Source organism: Dasypus novemcinctus, chromosome 10 (genome assembly GCF_030445035.2).
Source record: "Dasypus novemcinctus isolate mDasNov1 chromosome 10, mDasNov1.1.hap2, whole genome shotgun sequence".
In the NCBI taxonomy this organism is placed as follows: Eukaryota; Metazoa; Chordata; class Mammalia; order Cingulata; family Dasypodidae; genus Dasypus; species Dasypus novemcinctus.
The window spans coordinates 106262206-106276236 of record NC_080682.1 but is presented as its reverse complement, the minus strand read 5'-3'; the positions used below and the strand labels follow the sequence as shown (position 1 = coordinate 106276236).

Genomic DNA, 14031 nt, shown 5'->3' with positions numbered 1-14031 from the left:
AGGTACTGTGAATCAAGAATCCAATTTTAACTAAATTCATAGATGTTTAACTACATGAGTAGGTGTAAAGTGACAAGTTCAATTAAAGAAGTATAAAGAACATATTATGGGAATTTTGTTTTTGTAAGTGTGTGTAAAATAAACTGAGTGTAAAGGTGTGAATTATACCTTCCTAAAATGAAGATATGAAGCTTCCTGAGGGAAGATGTCATTTAATCTAAGCCTCAGAAAAATTAACAGAGAATTCCAAGGTTAGCAGACATTTGGAGACATGGAAATATGAAGTTTGTCCTAGGAGCAGTGAGTAGTTTGGTGCCAGAAGTATGGGGTCTGTAGAGGGAGATGAGACAAGATGAAATTGGAAAGCAAGCTTGGGGCCATATTCAAAAGGACTGTGGTGCCAAGCTAAGGATTTTAGACTTTATTCTGTATCCAGTGAGGAGGCAAAAGACTAAATATTTTTTATTTTAAAAGTAACCTACTCAAACCTACATTTTAGGAGGGTTGGTCTGACTTTCAGCAGGTGGACTGGAGGGGAGAGACTGAAGGCAAAAAGACCACTTAGATTGTTGTACTAAACCAAGTGAGATGTAATAACTTAGTCCAAATGCCTGAACTAAGTAATGAATAAGAGAAGGTAAGTCTAGAGACATGATGGATGAAAATAGCAATGAAGTAAAGTAAACTTTCTCCCCCTTGTCTCCTTGGGTGTGCTTTCAGGTGTTTAGTGTTTCTGCAGCATGTTCTTTTTTAGTTTTTCATAGCTCAGTGAATATTTGACTTCTCTTTTATGCTAACCATTTGACATCAGATCTTGTGAAGAATATTCATGGACTTGGACTTGCAAAAATATGTTAAATACAGTAAGATATTTTAATTAATGAGAAAATCTTGAAATCTTAGACTTTTTAAGGAAAGTGAAAAACAGGAGGAATAAGATGAAGGCACTGGGAAGTATAAGAATGCATACTGGGAAACAGATGTGGCTTAAGCAGTTGACCTCCCATTTACCGTATAGGAGGTCTGGGGTTTGATGCCCAGGGCCTCCTGGTGAAGGCAAGCTGGCCTGCATGGTGAGCTGGTCCACGCAGGGTGCCGTCCCACGCAGGAATGTCACCCCATGCAGGTATGCTGTCCTGTGCAGGAGTGTCTCCCTATGCAGGAGTTACGCCCCACACGGGAGTGCCAGCCAACACAGAGCTGGCACAGCAAGATGACACAACAAGAGATGAGAGGCAATAAGAGACGTAGCAGAACAGGGAGCTGAGGTGGCGCAAGAGAACGATTGCCTCTCTCCCACTCTGGATGGTCCCAGGATTGACCTGGAGCCACCTAATGAGAATACAAGCAGTCACAGAAGAAGGCATAGTGAACAGACACAGAGAGCAGACAACGGGGCAGTGGGGGGAGGGTGGCAGGGGATGAAAGGAGAGAGATAAATAAATCTTTAAGAAAAAAAAGGAATGCATACTGCAAGGCCCTGTATTTTTCTAGTGGATATAATCCCCATTTTCTAGGTGATGAATTTGCGGTTCGAAGAGTTAAAAGTCACATACCCAAGGTCATGCTAACACCAACCCTAATTTCAGGGTGCTCTGACTCCAAGATCAATATTTCTTTCAACTATGCCACATTACCTCTGGAAATGGGAGGAATTTTAGGATTCTGAGATGCCGCATAATTATCTTATGTCTTTCTCCCTTCACCCTTTGTCCCTTTGCAAGAAAATAGCATTGGCCATGAAAATGTTTGGAGCATGGGAAGGTTAGCGTAGAAACTGAGAATATTCTAATACTGAGCCTCACAACTTGGTTTTTGCCTCTAATCACATAGGCTTCAATTAGGAATATGAAAGATCATAGGGGTCAGAGGTGTGCTGACAGTAGGGATTCTAATTCCATAGAAAAATAATGAAGGATAGTGGGTAAAAGCCTATTAGGAAGCAAACCTTTTCTCCCTGAAACCAATAAATAATGAAGCAGTATTGTGTAGTGGGCTTTATAGTCAATTAGAACTGAGTTTTAACCCAGTCTGTTACTTGAAAACTTGGAGAACTTAGGAATATTACATGACCTCTCTGAGCCTCAGTTTTATCCCAAAATGGGGATAGCAACACCTGTATCATAGAGTTGTTCAGAGAATTTTGAGATTTGAAAAAGCCTGGTAAATGGCCAGCAGATACTGGCTGATTTTTCTTAATCTACATGTGTATATCATGTCATAGTCTATCTACAAAGAACTTTTACATCTGTCAGCTCATAGGATTTTCAGAAAAGCCCATGAATAGGTAAGATAAGAACTGTGATGTGTTAAATACTTTGCCTGAAGTCATGTAACAACCAATAAGCAACTACCCTGTGGGAGGACACTGTGTAAGTGTTTTACATGTAGTTCCCACATTCCTCAGGGCTATCAAGTAGGTAATATGATGCCTATTTTACAGGGAGTGTGGCTTACACAGAAGTAGCTTGTGAGTATTGGAAACAGGGCACAATTACAGGTAAAATTGCAAGTCCTATGCTTTCTTCACTACAGTATTGAACAAATGGTGAAAATGAAGCCAAGAGTGCCTGCAACTGCAAGCAGGAGAATTGCATCCATCATCCATGTAGAATCTAAGCCCCCTCTTGATAAAGAGATGGAGTGGACATAACCATATCCCAGGGTCCACAGGATGGAGGAATAGAGTATGGATTAGAGTGGATATTCTACTATGATATTCTACTATGGAACTATTGTGATTAGTAATGGGAGAAATTGTAGCATTGATGTGGAGAAAGTGGCCACGGTAGCTGCTGAGGGTAGGGAGAGGGAAGAAGAGTTATGATGTGGGGGCATTTTCAAGACTTGGAGTTGTCCTGGGTGGTACTGCAGGGACAGATGCTGGACATTGTATGTCCTGCCATGGCCCCCTGGGTGGACTGGGGGAGAGTGTAAACTACAATGTAAACCATTATCCATGTGGTGCAGCAATATTCCAAAATGTATTCACCAAGTGCAATGAATGTTCCACGATGATGAGAGGTTGTTGATGTAGGAGGAGTAGGATGAGGGGGGTGGGAGGTATATGGGGACCTCTTATATTTTTTGAATGTAACATTTAAAAAAAAATGAAGAGAAAAATAAAAAATAGAAAAAGAAAATGAACTATTTTCTCAACTTTGGTAAGAAAATATTCCTCAGTCATACTCCCTGAAATGATCTTAGATTCCATATATACATACATTATATTTCTCCTGCTGTGAATTATGGCCACAAAGGTATTAGATCTATGTCACTAATTGAAGAACACAGTTAAATTAAGTTCTATTCTTCATAGTTCCAAGGACCCTGGTAACCAGGGGCATCTCATCTCAGAGATCAGATATAACCCAGGAGTAAGTAAGTAGATCCCCTGGGAGGCAGGAACCAATACCTGCAGCTATACCATGGCAGCCCTCTGTCAAATTCAAAACTACAAATGATGAGAATGAAAGAACTGAGATTTGTTGCATTTATATTTCAAAACCAAACCCAAGTTCTTGAAAAGTTAATATAAGAATACTCTTTTAAAGGTATTTTCCTTATCAAATACTTAGTATGCTAAACATTTTCATTCAGTGTGATTTTTTTTCATAGTATGAGCTATCCATCCCTGTTCTCTAAAACTGTATTGTACTTTTGTCTTGGGTTCACATTCTGTCACCCTGGACTGGTATGGTAAGTTCCTGGTTTATTTGAAAATCAAAGAATGTTTTTTAAATAAAAATATTTTTCCAATAAATGCCCCTTTGCCCACTTGCAAAAATAAAATAAAAGTAAATGCAGAAAAGTATCTCAGTAACTTGTACTTGTTTCTGATTAGATATGGCTGTGCTGGTGCTGGAAGTCATCACCAAACTTGATCATCTTCCAGTTGGTAGAGTTCAGATCGGTGGACTAGCTCAGCTTTCTCCAATCCATCAAATCAATGGATTTTTTACCATTGTTTCACCAACATCTAAGAAACTTGGAGAACTCCAGGTAAACATATTTTAATTCTTCACTGGATAGAATAAAATTTGGGAGCAGAAATAGTTAAGTCAGTTTGTAAAATACTTTTGTACATGACTCCTAAATACAATGTTAAATCCCACTTTAATGCCTTCATTCATGTTTTCACCCAGGGACTAACCTACATTTGCTCCCCACTTAATCCAGATTCTCTTATCACTTTACTGCACGTGTCAAATTCCAAGAGTCCTCAGCTCCTACTGTATCATCTGTTAAATTCACAATGCCATTAGTGACTTAAACATTGCTCTAATTATAATCCTACATATTCTCCAAAATTGTGTATTAGTGGTTTCTCTTTAATTTCTATATTCCTTGAGAGGCAGGAGTATGCTTTCTACTTTCTTTATTTTTCCCACAACTCCTAACATAGTGCCAAGCAATAAAGGCTTGTTTGGATCATATAAGAAGTATCTGATGCATTCAGTTCATTGATTTGGATTATACTTTTTTGATACATTGTTATGTGCCACTATCCTAGGATTCAGAGATGAAAGAGATGGTCTTTGCATTTAGTTTTCAAAAGTAATGGAAGAGGAAAAGTAACAAGTAGGGCATCATATGTTTCATATTATGCTATAGGTAGGCACAGGATGCTGGGGGAGAACATAAGGTTGCTTTCCTGAGGGGCCCTTTTTAGGGAGAGCTTTCTAGAGAATTCTGAATATTCAAATCCCTTAGAAATTTGGGAAGATTTATGCCTTGTCAAATATATTCTAAAACTCATAGAAAATTAAACTGGTATATAAGAAAATGGTGCAAAAAAGATGAGTAAAGAGCATCTAACATTTCTAGATATAAGAACTTGTTAAAAAAAAAAAAATCAACGAGCATATAATTATGTCAGTGGAACAGAATGGTGAGTCCAGAGAAATAGATCCAACTGAGTGAAAGAAATTAATATTTTCCTTACTGTAGTTATTATATTTTTATTTAAATATTTAAGTAAAAAATAGCAACATCTTATGTTGACTTTATGATGAAGTAAGACCGATATGCCTGTACTTTTCTAATAATGTATAAATTTGCAACAGACTTGCAGGGCAGTTGGCATGTTTCTAGAGCCATAAAAATTATATATCATCAACCTCAGTATTTCCACTTCTGGCAATTTAACCTAAGGAAATACCATATAAGAAGGAGGAAGCTATATGCCTTAGGTATATTTACAGTAACATATTTTTAGTATTAAAAAAAATTGAAAACAGGGGAGCAGGTGTAGCTCAGTGGTTGAGTGCCTGCTTCCCTTGTATGAGGTCCTGGTTTCAATCCCCAGAACCATCTTAAAAAAAAAAGAAATATTTGAAAGCAATTTAAATATTGGAGGAACTGACAAACTGTTTTCCACAGTAACTGTGTCATATTACAATATTACATTCCCAACAGTGTAACAGTGTACAAGGGTTCCTGTTTCTCCACATCTTCACCAATACATGTTATTTTCAGTTTTGTTTTTTAGTGACAGCTATCCTAGTAAGTATGAAGTGATATCTCATTGTAGTTTTAAAAAATATGTATTTTTATTAGAGAAGTTGTCAGCTTACGAAACAATCATGCATAATGTGTAGAATTCATGTACATTGCCCCTCCCCCTCCACTAACACCTTACATTGTTGTGGAACATTTGTTACAGCTTATGAAAGAACATCATCAGACTGTTACCACTAATAAGGTCGATAGCTTACATTGCTATATTTTTCCATACATACGCTAATATTAACACCATGTATTAGTATTGTACATTTGTTAGAGTTTTTGAGAACACGCTCATATTTGTAAACCTCATCCACTTCTGGGTTCACTATGTTATTCAGTCCCTAGATTATTCTCTAGCTTTCTTTCAGTTGACGTTTCTGTCCCTATACTACCCTTGTCAGCTACAATCCCATTTATAAACCAGCCATGTTCATTGTAGCTTTAATTTAAATTTCTCTAATGGCTAATGATGTTGAGCATCTTTTTATGCATTTGTTAGCCATCTTCTTTGGAGAAATGTCTGCTCAAATTCTTGGCCTTATTCTTAATTGGGTTGCTTGTCTTTTTGTTGTAGGAATTTTTTATATACTCTGGATATTAAACACTTACTGGATATGTAGTTGCCAGACATTTCTCCATCCTATAGGTTGTTATTTTTACTTTCATGATAAACTCCTTTGATGCACAAAAGCTTTTAGTTTTGATAAGGTCCCATTTATCTCTTTTTTTTACTTGGGCTTTTGTTGTACAGTCTAAGAAACAATTGCATAATACAAGGTCCTGAATATTACAGTTTTTGTTTTTGTATTTAGGTGTTTGATACATTTTTAGTTGATTTTTGTAAATGGTGTCAGGTAGGATTCTACCTTCATTCTTTCACTTATGGATATCTAGTTTTCCCAGCAACACTTTTTTTTTAGGAGGTACTGGGGATCAAACCCAGGACCTTGTACATGGGAAGCAGACACTCTACCACTTGAACTACATCCACTCCCCAGGCACCACTTTCGAATACACTATTCTTTCCAAATTGCGCGGATTTGGCAACCTTGTCAAAAATCATTTGATCATAGATCTGAGGGTTTATTTCTGAACTCTTGACTCCATTTCCGTTCTTCTTTTCAAAGACAGCTTTAGCTGTTCGGGGCCTGTATTAGTCAGAGTTTTCCAGGAAAACAGCCAAAAGAAAATATATATATTTATATTATGTAAATATCTTGAGATTTATTACAGGCATTGGATTATGCAACTGTGGGGCTGGGCGAATTCTGTATGGCAGGCTTCAAGCTGTGAATTCCAATGAATGTTTTTCATGAATTCCTGGGAGGAAGCTGGGTGGCTGAAATAGAGAAGGAAATTCTTCCTTTTAACTGCTGGAATCATCAGTTCTCCTTTTAAGGCCTTCAAGTGATTGGATGAGACTTCTTTTATTTGAAGGCAGTCCCCTTAGTTGATTGTAGATGTAATTAGCCATAAATGCAATCAACTTACTGAGGATTTAAATCAATGAAGTATTCTCATAGTAACAATCAGGCCAGTGCTTGCTTGACCAAACAACTGGAAACGATAACCTAGCCAAACTGACCCATGAACTTAACCATCACGGGACCCCTTACCCTTCCATATAAATTTGATGATTTTTCCATTTCTGCAGAGGCTGTTGGAGTTTGATTGGTATTATATTTAATCTGTAAATCACTTCAGTAGAATCTCAGCAACATTTAGTCTTCCAATTCATAATGTCCTTCTACCTATTTAGGTCTTTGATTTTTTTTAGCAGTGCTTTGTAGTTTTCTGCATACAATTCCTTTATATCCTTGGTTAGATTAATTCCTAGATGTTTGATTCTTTTACTTGCTGTGGGAAATTGAATTTTTTCTTGATTTTTTTCCTTCAGATTTTTCGTTACTAGTGTATGGAAACACTACTGATTTTTGTGTGTTGAGCTTGTACTCTGCCATTATGCTAAATTCTTTTATTAATTTTAATAGTTTTATTGTGGATTTTTCAGGATTTTCCCTATACAGGATCATGTCGTCTGCAAAGAGAGAAAATTTTATTTCTTCCTGTCTGATTTGGATGACTTCTCTTTCTTTTGCTTGCCTAATTGCTATCGTTAGAACTTCTAGAACAGTGCTTTCAGTGGGCATCCTTGTATTGTTCCTGATCTTGGAGGGACAGCTTCCAGTCTTTTCATACTGGGTATGATGTTAATGGTGGATTTAACATATATACCCTTTATCATGTTGAGGAATTTCCTTCTCTTCTTAGTTTTCTAACTGTTTTTATTAAGACGGGGTGCTGGATTTTATCAAATGCCTTTTCTGTGTCAACTGAGATGATCATAGAGTTTTATTTTTTCCTTTGTTCTGTTAAGGTGGTGTATTACATTAATTTATTTTGTTATGTTGAACCACTCTTGGGTACCTTGAATAAATCCTGCTTTATCACGATGTATAGTTCTTTTATTTACCCACACATTTACTATTTTTCACAATCTATCTGTATAGATCCAAGTTTCCATCTGATATCATTTTACTTGTGCATGGATAACTTCCTTTAACATTTCTTGTAGTTTGGGTCAACCAGCAACGTTGCTTTTGTTTTTCTGAAAAAGTCTTTGACCTTCATTTTTGAAAAAAAATGTTTTTGCTGAGTATAGAATTTTAGACTGATAAAGTTGTTTTTCCCTTTAGCATTTTAAAGATACCATTCAGGTTTTTTTTCCTGTTTGTACAATTTCTTACAAAAATTTTGCAGTAATTCTTTCTTTGGTTCTGTTCACAATGTGCCTTTTTTCTCTGGCTGCTTTTCTTAAGAGTCTATCACTGTTTTCTATAATTTTTTTATATATCTTTGTGTTATTTTCCTTTTATTTACCTTGACTGTGGTTCACTGATATTCTTATATCTGCCAATTTGTAGTTTTCATCACATTTGGAAATGTTTCAGCCATTCTTCAAATATTTTTTATTATTGTCTTTTCCCTCCTGAGATTCTGTGGACCTGTATGGTATACTGCTTCCAGTCATATGTGGTATATGTTCCAGTCATCACTGAGTCTCTTTTTTTCCCCAGTCTTTTTCTTTGTGTGCTTCATTTTAGTTTCACTGTGTACTTCCTTTTCGTTTAGTTTCTATTGTTATATCTTTTATGTATTGTCTCATGTATTGTTAATCCCCCAGCCATATTTTCATTTCAGATATTGTATTTCATCTTTTAAAGTTGTTTTTAAAAATATACATTTTATCTCTCTTTGTGTTCTGTTTTCTTTTAAATCTGAACATTTGGCAAATCTATATAGCAGTTGTTTTTAAGCTCCTTGGCTGCTAATTCTGTCACTTCTGTTGTTTTGTGTCTGTTTCTATTGACTAATTGTATTCTGGGTTACTTCTTCCTACTTCTTCACTCTCTAGTTTTTTATTGCATTGTAGACATTGTGGATTTTCCATGTTGTATATTTTGTTTTTTTCTTTAAAGAGCACAGGACTCTGAGAGACAGCTGAAGAACACTTTCCTATTGTAAATATATGAATTTCAAGATTGAAGAGGCCTACTCAGGACCTCGTTCATAAAAACCAATTGTAAAAAGTTAGAAATAATCAGGGAAATAAATGTTTACTCAATTTTTGATATCAAAGAATTATTTTTTGGATCTCATAATGGTATTGTGTTTATGTTTTAAAAAAAAAGAGTCCTCATTTTATTATCAACATATTTACAGAAGAAATGGTTTGGTTTCTAGGATTTGCTTTATAGTATCAAGTGGCAAAGCACTGGTTAGAGAAGGTAGAGGTTAAATATTATTAGTAGTATATTGACAACAGTTGATGCTGATAGTGGGTACCTGGGTTCATTATACCATTTTTTTCTAATTTTGTGTGTGTAAATTTTCATAATAAAATGGTTTTTAAAATTTTTTATTATTAAAACTTTTTAAAAGGTTCCATTGACTGTAACACAACAGATGAGAACAGATCTAGGGAAGCGGACTTGGCCCAATGGATAGGGCTTTTGCCTACCACATGGGAGGTCCGCAGTTCAAACCCAGGCCTCCTCGACCTGTGTGGAGCTGGCCCATGCGCAGTGCTGATGCGTTCAAGGAGTGCCCTGCCACACGGGTGTCCCCCGTGTAGGGGAGCCCCACGCGCAAGGAGTGCGCCCCATTAGAAGAGCCACCCAGCACAAAAGAAAGTGTAGCCTGCCCAAGAATGGCACCTCACACATGGAGAGCTGACACAGCAAGATGACACTACAAAAAGAAACACAGATTCCCAGTGCCACTGATAAGGATAGAAGCAGTCACAGAAGAACACACAGCAAATGGACACAGAGAGCAGACAGCTGGGGGAGGAGGGCAGGGAAGGGGAGAGAAATAAATATCTTTTTAAAAAAATAATAAATTCTAATCAAGTTTGAAAAAATAAAATGAAAAATAAAGATCCTTAGAATCAAAGAGATTGAGAGGAAGCTTTGTTATATTCCATTATTGGTGCAGATCAGGTGTCAAAAGTAACAAATGAGGCAAGTAGATTGGCTTTAAGAGAAATCAACTGCTAAGAATATGATCAGACTTCTTTAATAGTGAACTATTATACTGTTATATAAGTATGTAACATAATATTGACCTCTATATATGTGTATTAGTCAACCAAAGAGGTGGTAGTGCAAAGTACCAGAAACCTGTTGACATTTATAAAGGGTATTTATTTGGGATAGAAGCTTACAGTCATAAGGCCATAAAACATAAGTTACTTCTCTCACTAAATAAAGCCTGTTGCCACGTGTTGGAGCAAGGTGGCTGCCAGTCTCTGCAAAAGTTCAGCCTTCCTCTTTCTCCTCAGGCTCTGTGGTCCCAGCTCCTCCTGATCTCAGCTATAGGCTGCTGTAAGGCTTTGTCTCTCTCCCTGGGGTTCAATTCTTTCCAGGCTCAGCTGTTGTGGTCTCTCTACAAAACCAGGGGCAGACTATTAGGCTCTCTTTTCTCATGGCCTCTGCTGTGTCTATGGAGTCATCTCTATTCCTGTGTTCTTTTCCTTTGTGTTCACTTCCCAGGGCTCTGACATCAAACTTAACATTCTACCGACATGGCCTAATCAAAACCCTAATCATAATTTAATCAAATAAAAGTGAAACCTCTGAATCTAATGCAATCTCATATGCCCAGAAGAACAGACAAGTATACAAACACAATCCAATATCTATTTTTGGAATTCATAAACAATACCAAACTGCCACAATATGTATATTTGTATATGGATGTGTGTATATATATATGATTATATTTTCAATTTGAAATTGGGAAACAAGAATATGTATTTTTTCTTTTGAAGTCCTTTCCTTTGATTTGGCAGAAACTTGATACCTTCTGTACCAATTTATCAATACTAAGTATTTTATATATGATGTGCAGTACGGTATTCCATTTTCTATCCTTTAATTAGAGTATGATTTCTTTTTTATCCAGTTTCATAACAGATAATAGCCATTCACAACATGGGTATTTCCAAATAAAATTGGAATCTTAGTACAATAGTTTTAATAGTTAGGATACTACTCCTAAGATATCTATAGAATTTGGGTTTTCAAGCATCATATTTTAATTCTCTTCATTAACTTCTTTATACTTTCAGTATAAATTGAGAAAGATAAAATTAATAAAATTTAGGTAGTTTTTGTGATTGAAATTTTTAAAATCTCTTTGGGATTTTGGTCTTCAGGTCTACAATTTTAGGAATATATTTCATGCCATCTCTTTCATTTCTGGAAATCCTCTTTCATATAGGAAAAATATATTGGAAAGTAGGAAAGTAGGAAAGTAGCCAAGTAAATTTCCCAAAGATAAAATCATCAAAGAATGAATAAATTCAGTTAAATATTATACACGTCCTTGTGAATGCACCTGCAGATAAGTATTCAAATTGTTTACATAGGTAAACATCAATTCAAATAGGCCTATATTTGATCAGTCTCTGCTGGTAATCTGGAGCAGGGATTTCTCCCTGGATGAAATGACCCAGGAAGCTTCTTTTAACTTAAGATAAAAAACATTTCTTTAAACACCACACCTGTGGGGAGCCACCCGCTGTGAAATCTATTTACAGCCTCCAACAGCATTGTGAATTTCACAACTACCACAGCCCTGCCCCGCCACTTCCTTCTTTGTTTCTTTGTTCTCCCCTTCCCACCACAACTCTGGTAACCATAGCAGCACGCATGTGCAAGGCGCAAAACTCTGCAGACCCGGCATGAACTTTGAGCCAATCCCCTCCTTGGACGTCTGCCACCCGCGAGACCAGTCTACCACCTGTGGACACGTTCCCTCCCCTCAGTATAAATCCCCTTGTTCTACCCCCAATAAACGAGGCTTGATCAGAATCCTGTCTTGCCTCCATTCTTCTTGTACCCCTGCCCTCACTTCTTCCCACAGGTCCCTTGAATCCACCCCCGCCAGCTCGGGCATACAGCAAGCACTAAACCATCTAATATCCTTATAATAATCATGGGATTCCATATCACTTTCCAGTTTACCGAGCAAAATATTAAATAAAGGAGTTTCTTTAATTCATGGTGTTAATTATATTCATGTGTTATTCAGCTTTTTGGTGTTGATTATATATATATATGTTGTTCAACTTCTAGCTTTTTAGACAGAGTAAACAAGACAGTGAATATAGGTTTGTGATTCTGTGGCTTTGCAAAATGTTACCACTTTGGGTTTATATTTTGGAACAAATCCAGGGTCAACAAAGAACATTGTAGAAGCATCGTTCATTAAATCAGTCCTTAATAAACACTTCAAGACTTTCGTTAGTTCAAAGAATTATCATTTCTTGATATTTGTCATGAGTATCACATCCAAAAGTTCTTTACTCACATAGGAATTCTCATGGACACTTTAAATACACACAACTATCAGGAAGGTATTTTTACTGTGTTCTCATCTGCTGGAAAGAAAAATGTTACAAATTGGGAAGCGGATGTGACTCAAGTGATTGGGCTCCCATCTAATGTTTGGACAGTCCAGGGTTTGATACCTGGGGCCTCCTGGTGAAGGTAAGCTGGCCCACACAGCAAGCCAGCCCAAGCACTGAGCTGGCTCACGCAGAGTACTAGCCCACACAGAGTGCTGGCCCATGCAGAAGGCTGGTGCAGCAAGTTGACACAACAAAAAGAGACACAGAGGACAACCAGCAAGTTGGCAGTGGGGTAAGGAGGTCCTAGAGTCACCTCCTGCTACAGGGCATTTAACAAATACTCAGAGGTATCTGGAGCTAGCTGAAACATCTGTTTGGGGCTCCAGGAAACCAGAAAAATGTCCTGCAACATCCTTGAAGGAATGGAAGCAGGAGACGGTCCGGCTGCAGAGAAGATTCATAGGTAGAGCACTCCATGCCATGAACACTGGAGCCCATCCTCCACTGGAGGCACAAGCCACCTCAGAAGCTGTTCTGCAGCTGGAATTGAAAGCTCCCCTTCCCAAAAATGGGGGAGGAAGAGACGGTTGGGTACCATCTTCAGCTACTGGTGAGTAAATTTGGTGAGCTAAAGTATAATCCTAGAACAGCTAAGGTTTGAATCTGTCGAGGTCAGAAAGAGGCCAGTAGCTGCCATCTTAACTCTGCACCTGGCACGAGGAGAAGAGAAAATCAGTGCTGGTAGGGACCAGCTTCTTTCCATCCAGATCATATAGCAGCTCTAGCCTAATCCCCAATCCCACCTCTGGCAGGGAGGAAGCTGGGGGGACCTGCATCAGCCTCTCCAGGAAATTACTGGTAAAGCTGTGGGGGCCAGTGGTTATCCTACTTTGGGAGCGCAGTCTGCCCCAGGAGCTAGTCTGTGGCTGTAATTAGAAGCTGAATTTCCCCAAAACGGGAGGAGGAGATGGTTGGTCACGATTTCAGCTACTGATTAGTAGACTCAGCTGGCTATGGTGTGAATCTGTCCAAGTTTGAAAGAAGCGAGTGGCCATCATTTTGACTCTGCCCCCAGCATGATGGGAAGCTGGGCTGACCAAAAATCAGTGATGGTAGGAACTGGTTTCTTTTACCCAGATCGGCCTGCAGCCCTAAGCTAGGCTTCAGCCCCACCTTTGGCAGGGAGGAGGCTAGCAAGCCTTGCTCCATCCTGTCTAGATAACTGCAGGTACCTTTGGCTGGAACAGACTGAATAATTTGAAGTCTACCAGGGCAACTGTGGTCATCTTGGACCTGCCTGGCATAGATTACTGCCCACAGCTGCAGCTCCATCCCCACCCCAGGCAGGGGAGAAAGAAGTGTGAAGCTTTATCAGTCTTTCTGGGCTACTACAGGCTATGCCTGTACAACTTGAATTATTCCACACAGTTGTGACTCTGTCACTACCCCTGGTAAAGGAGAAAGTTGAGAGAAGCTTCATCGATCCCTGGGGGAATGAGGGCAGCTTGAGCCTCCACAGTTTATAGTACCAACTACATCCTTGGCTCCTGCTCCACAACCAGCAAGGGAGAAAGGGCAGGAAGCCCTAAACTAAAGAGAAACCTGCA

General features: G+C 38.2%; 1 protein-coding gene across 3 annotated transcripts in view; it reads left to right on the top strand.

The window, feature by feature from the left end:
* C2CD3 (C2 domain containing 3 centriole elongation regulator) overlaps positions 1 to 14031 on the top strand; it is a 187621-nt gene that overhangs the window by 2214 nt on the left and 171376 nt on the right. For all 3 annotated transcript variants that reach the window (XM_058305935.2, XM_058305936.1, XM_058305939.2), the window contains exon 3: positions 3845 to 4002. In XM_058305935.2, coding sequence (XP_058161918.1) covers positions 3845 to 4002 — 158 coding nt within the window. The remainder of the gene's footprint in view (positions 1 to 3844; positions 4003 to 14031) is intronic.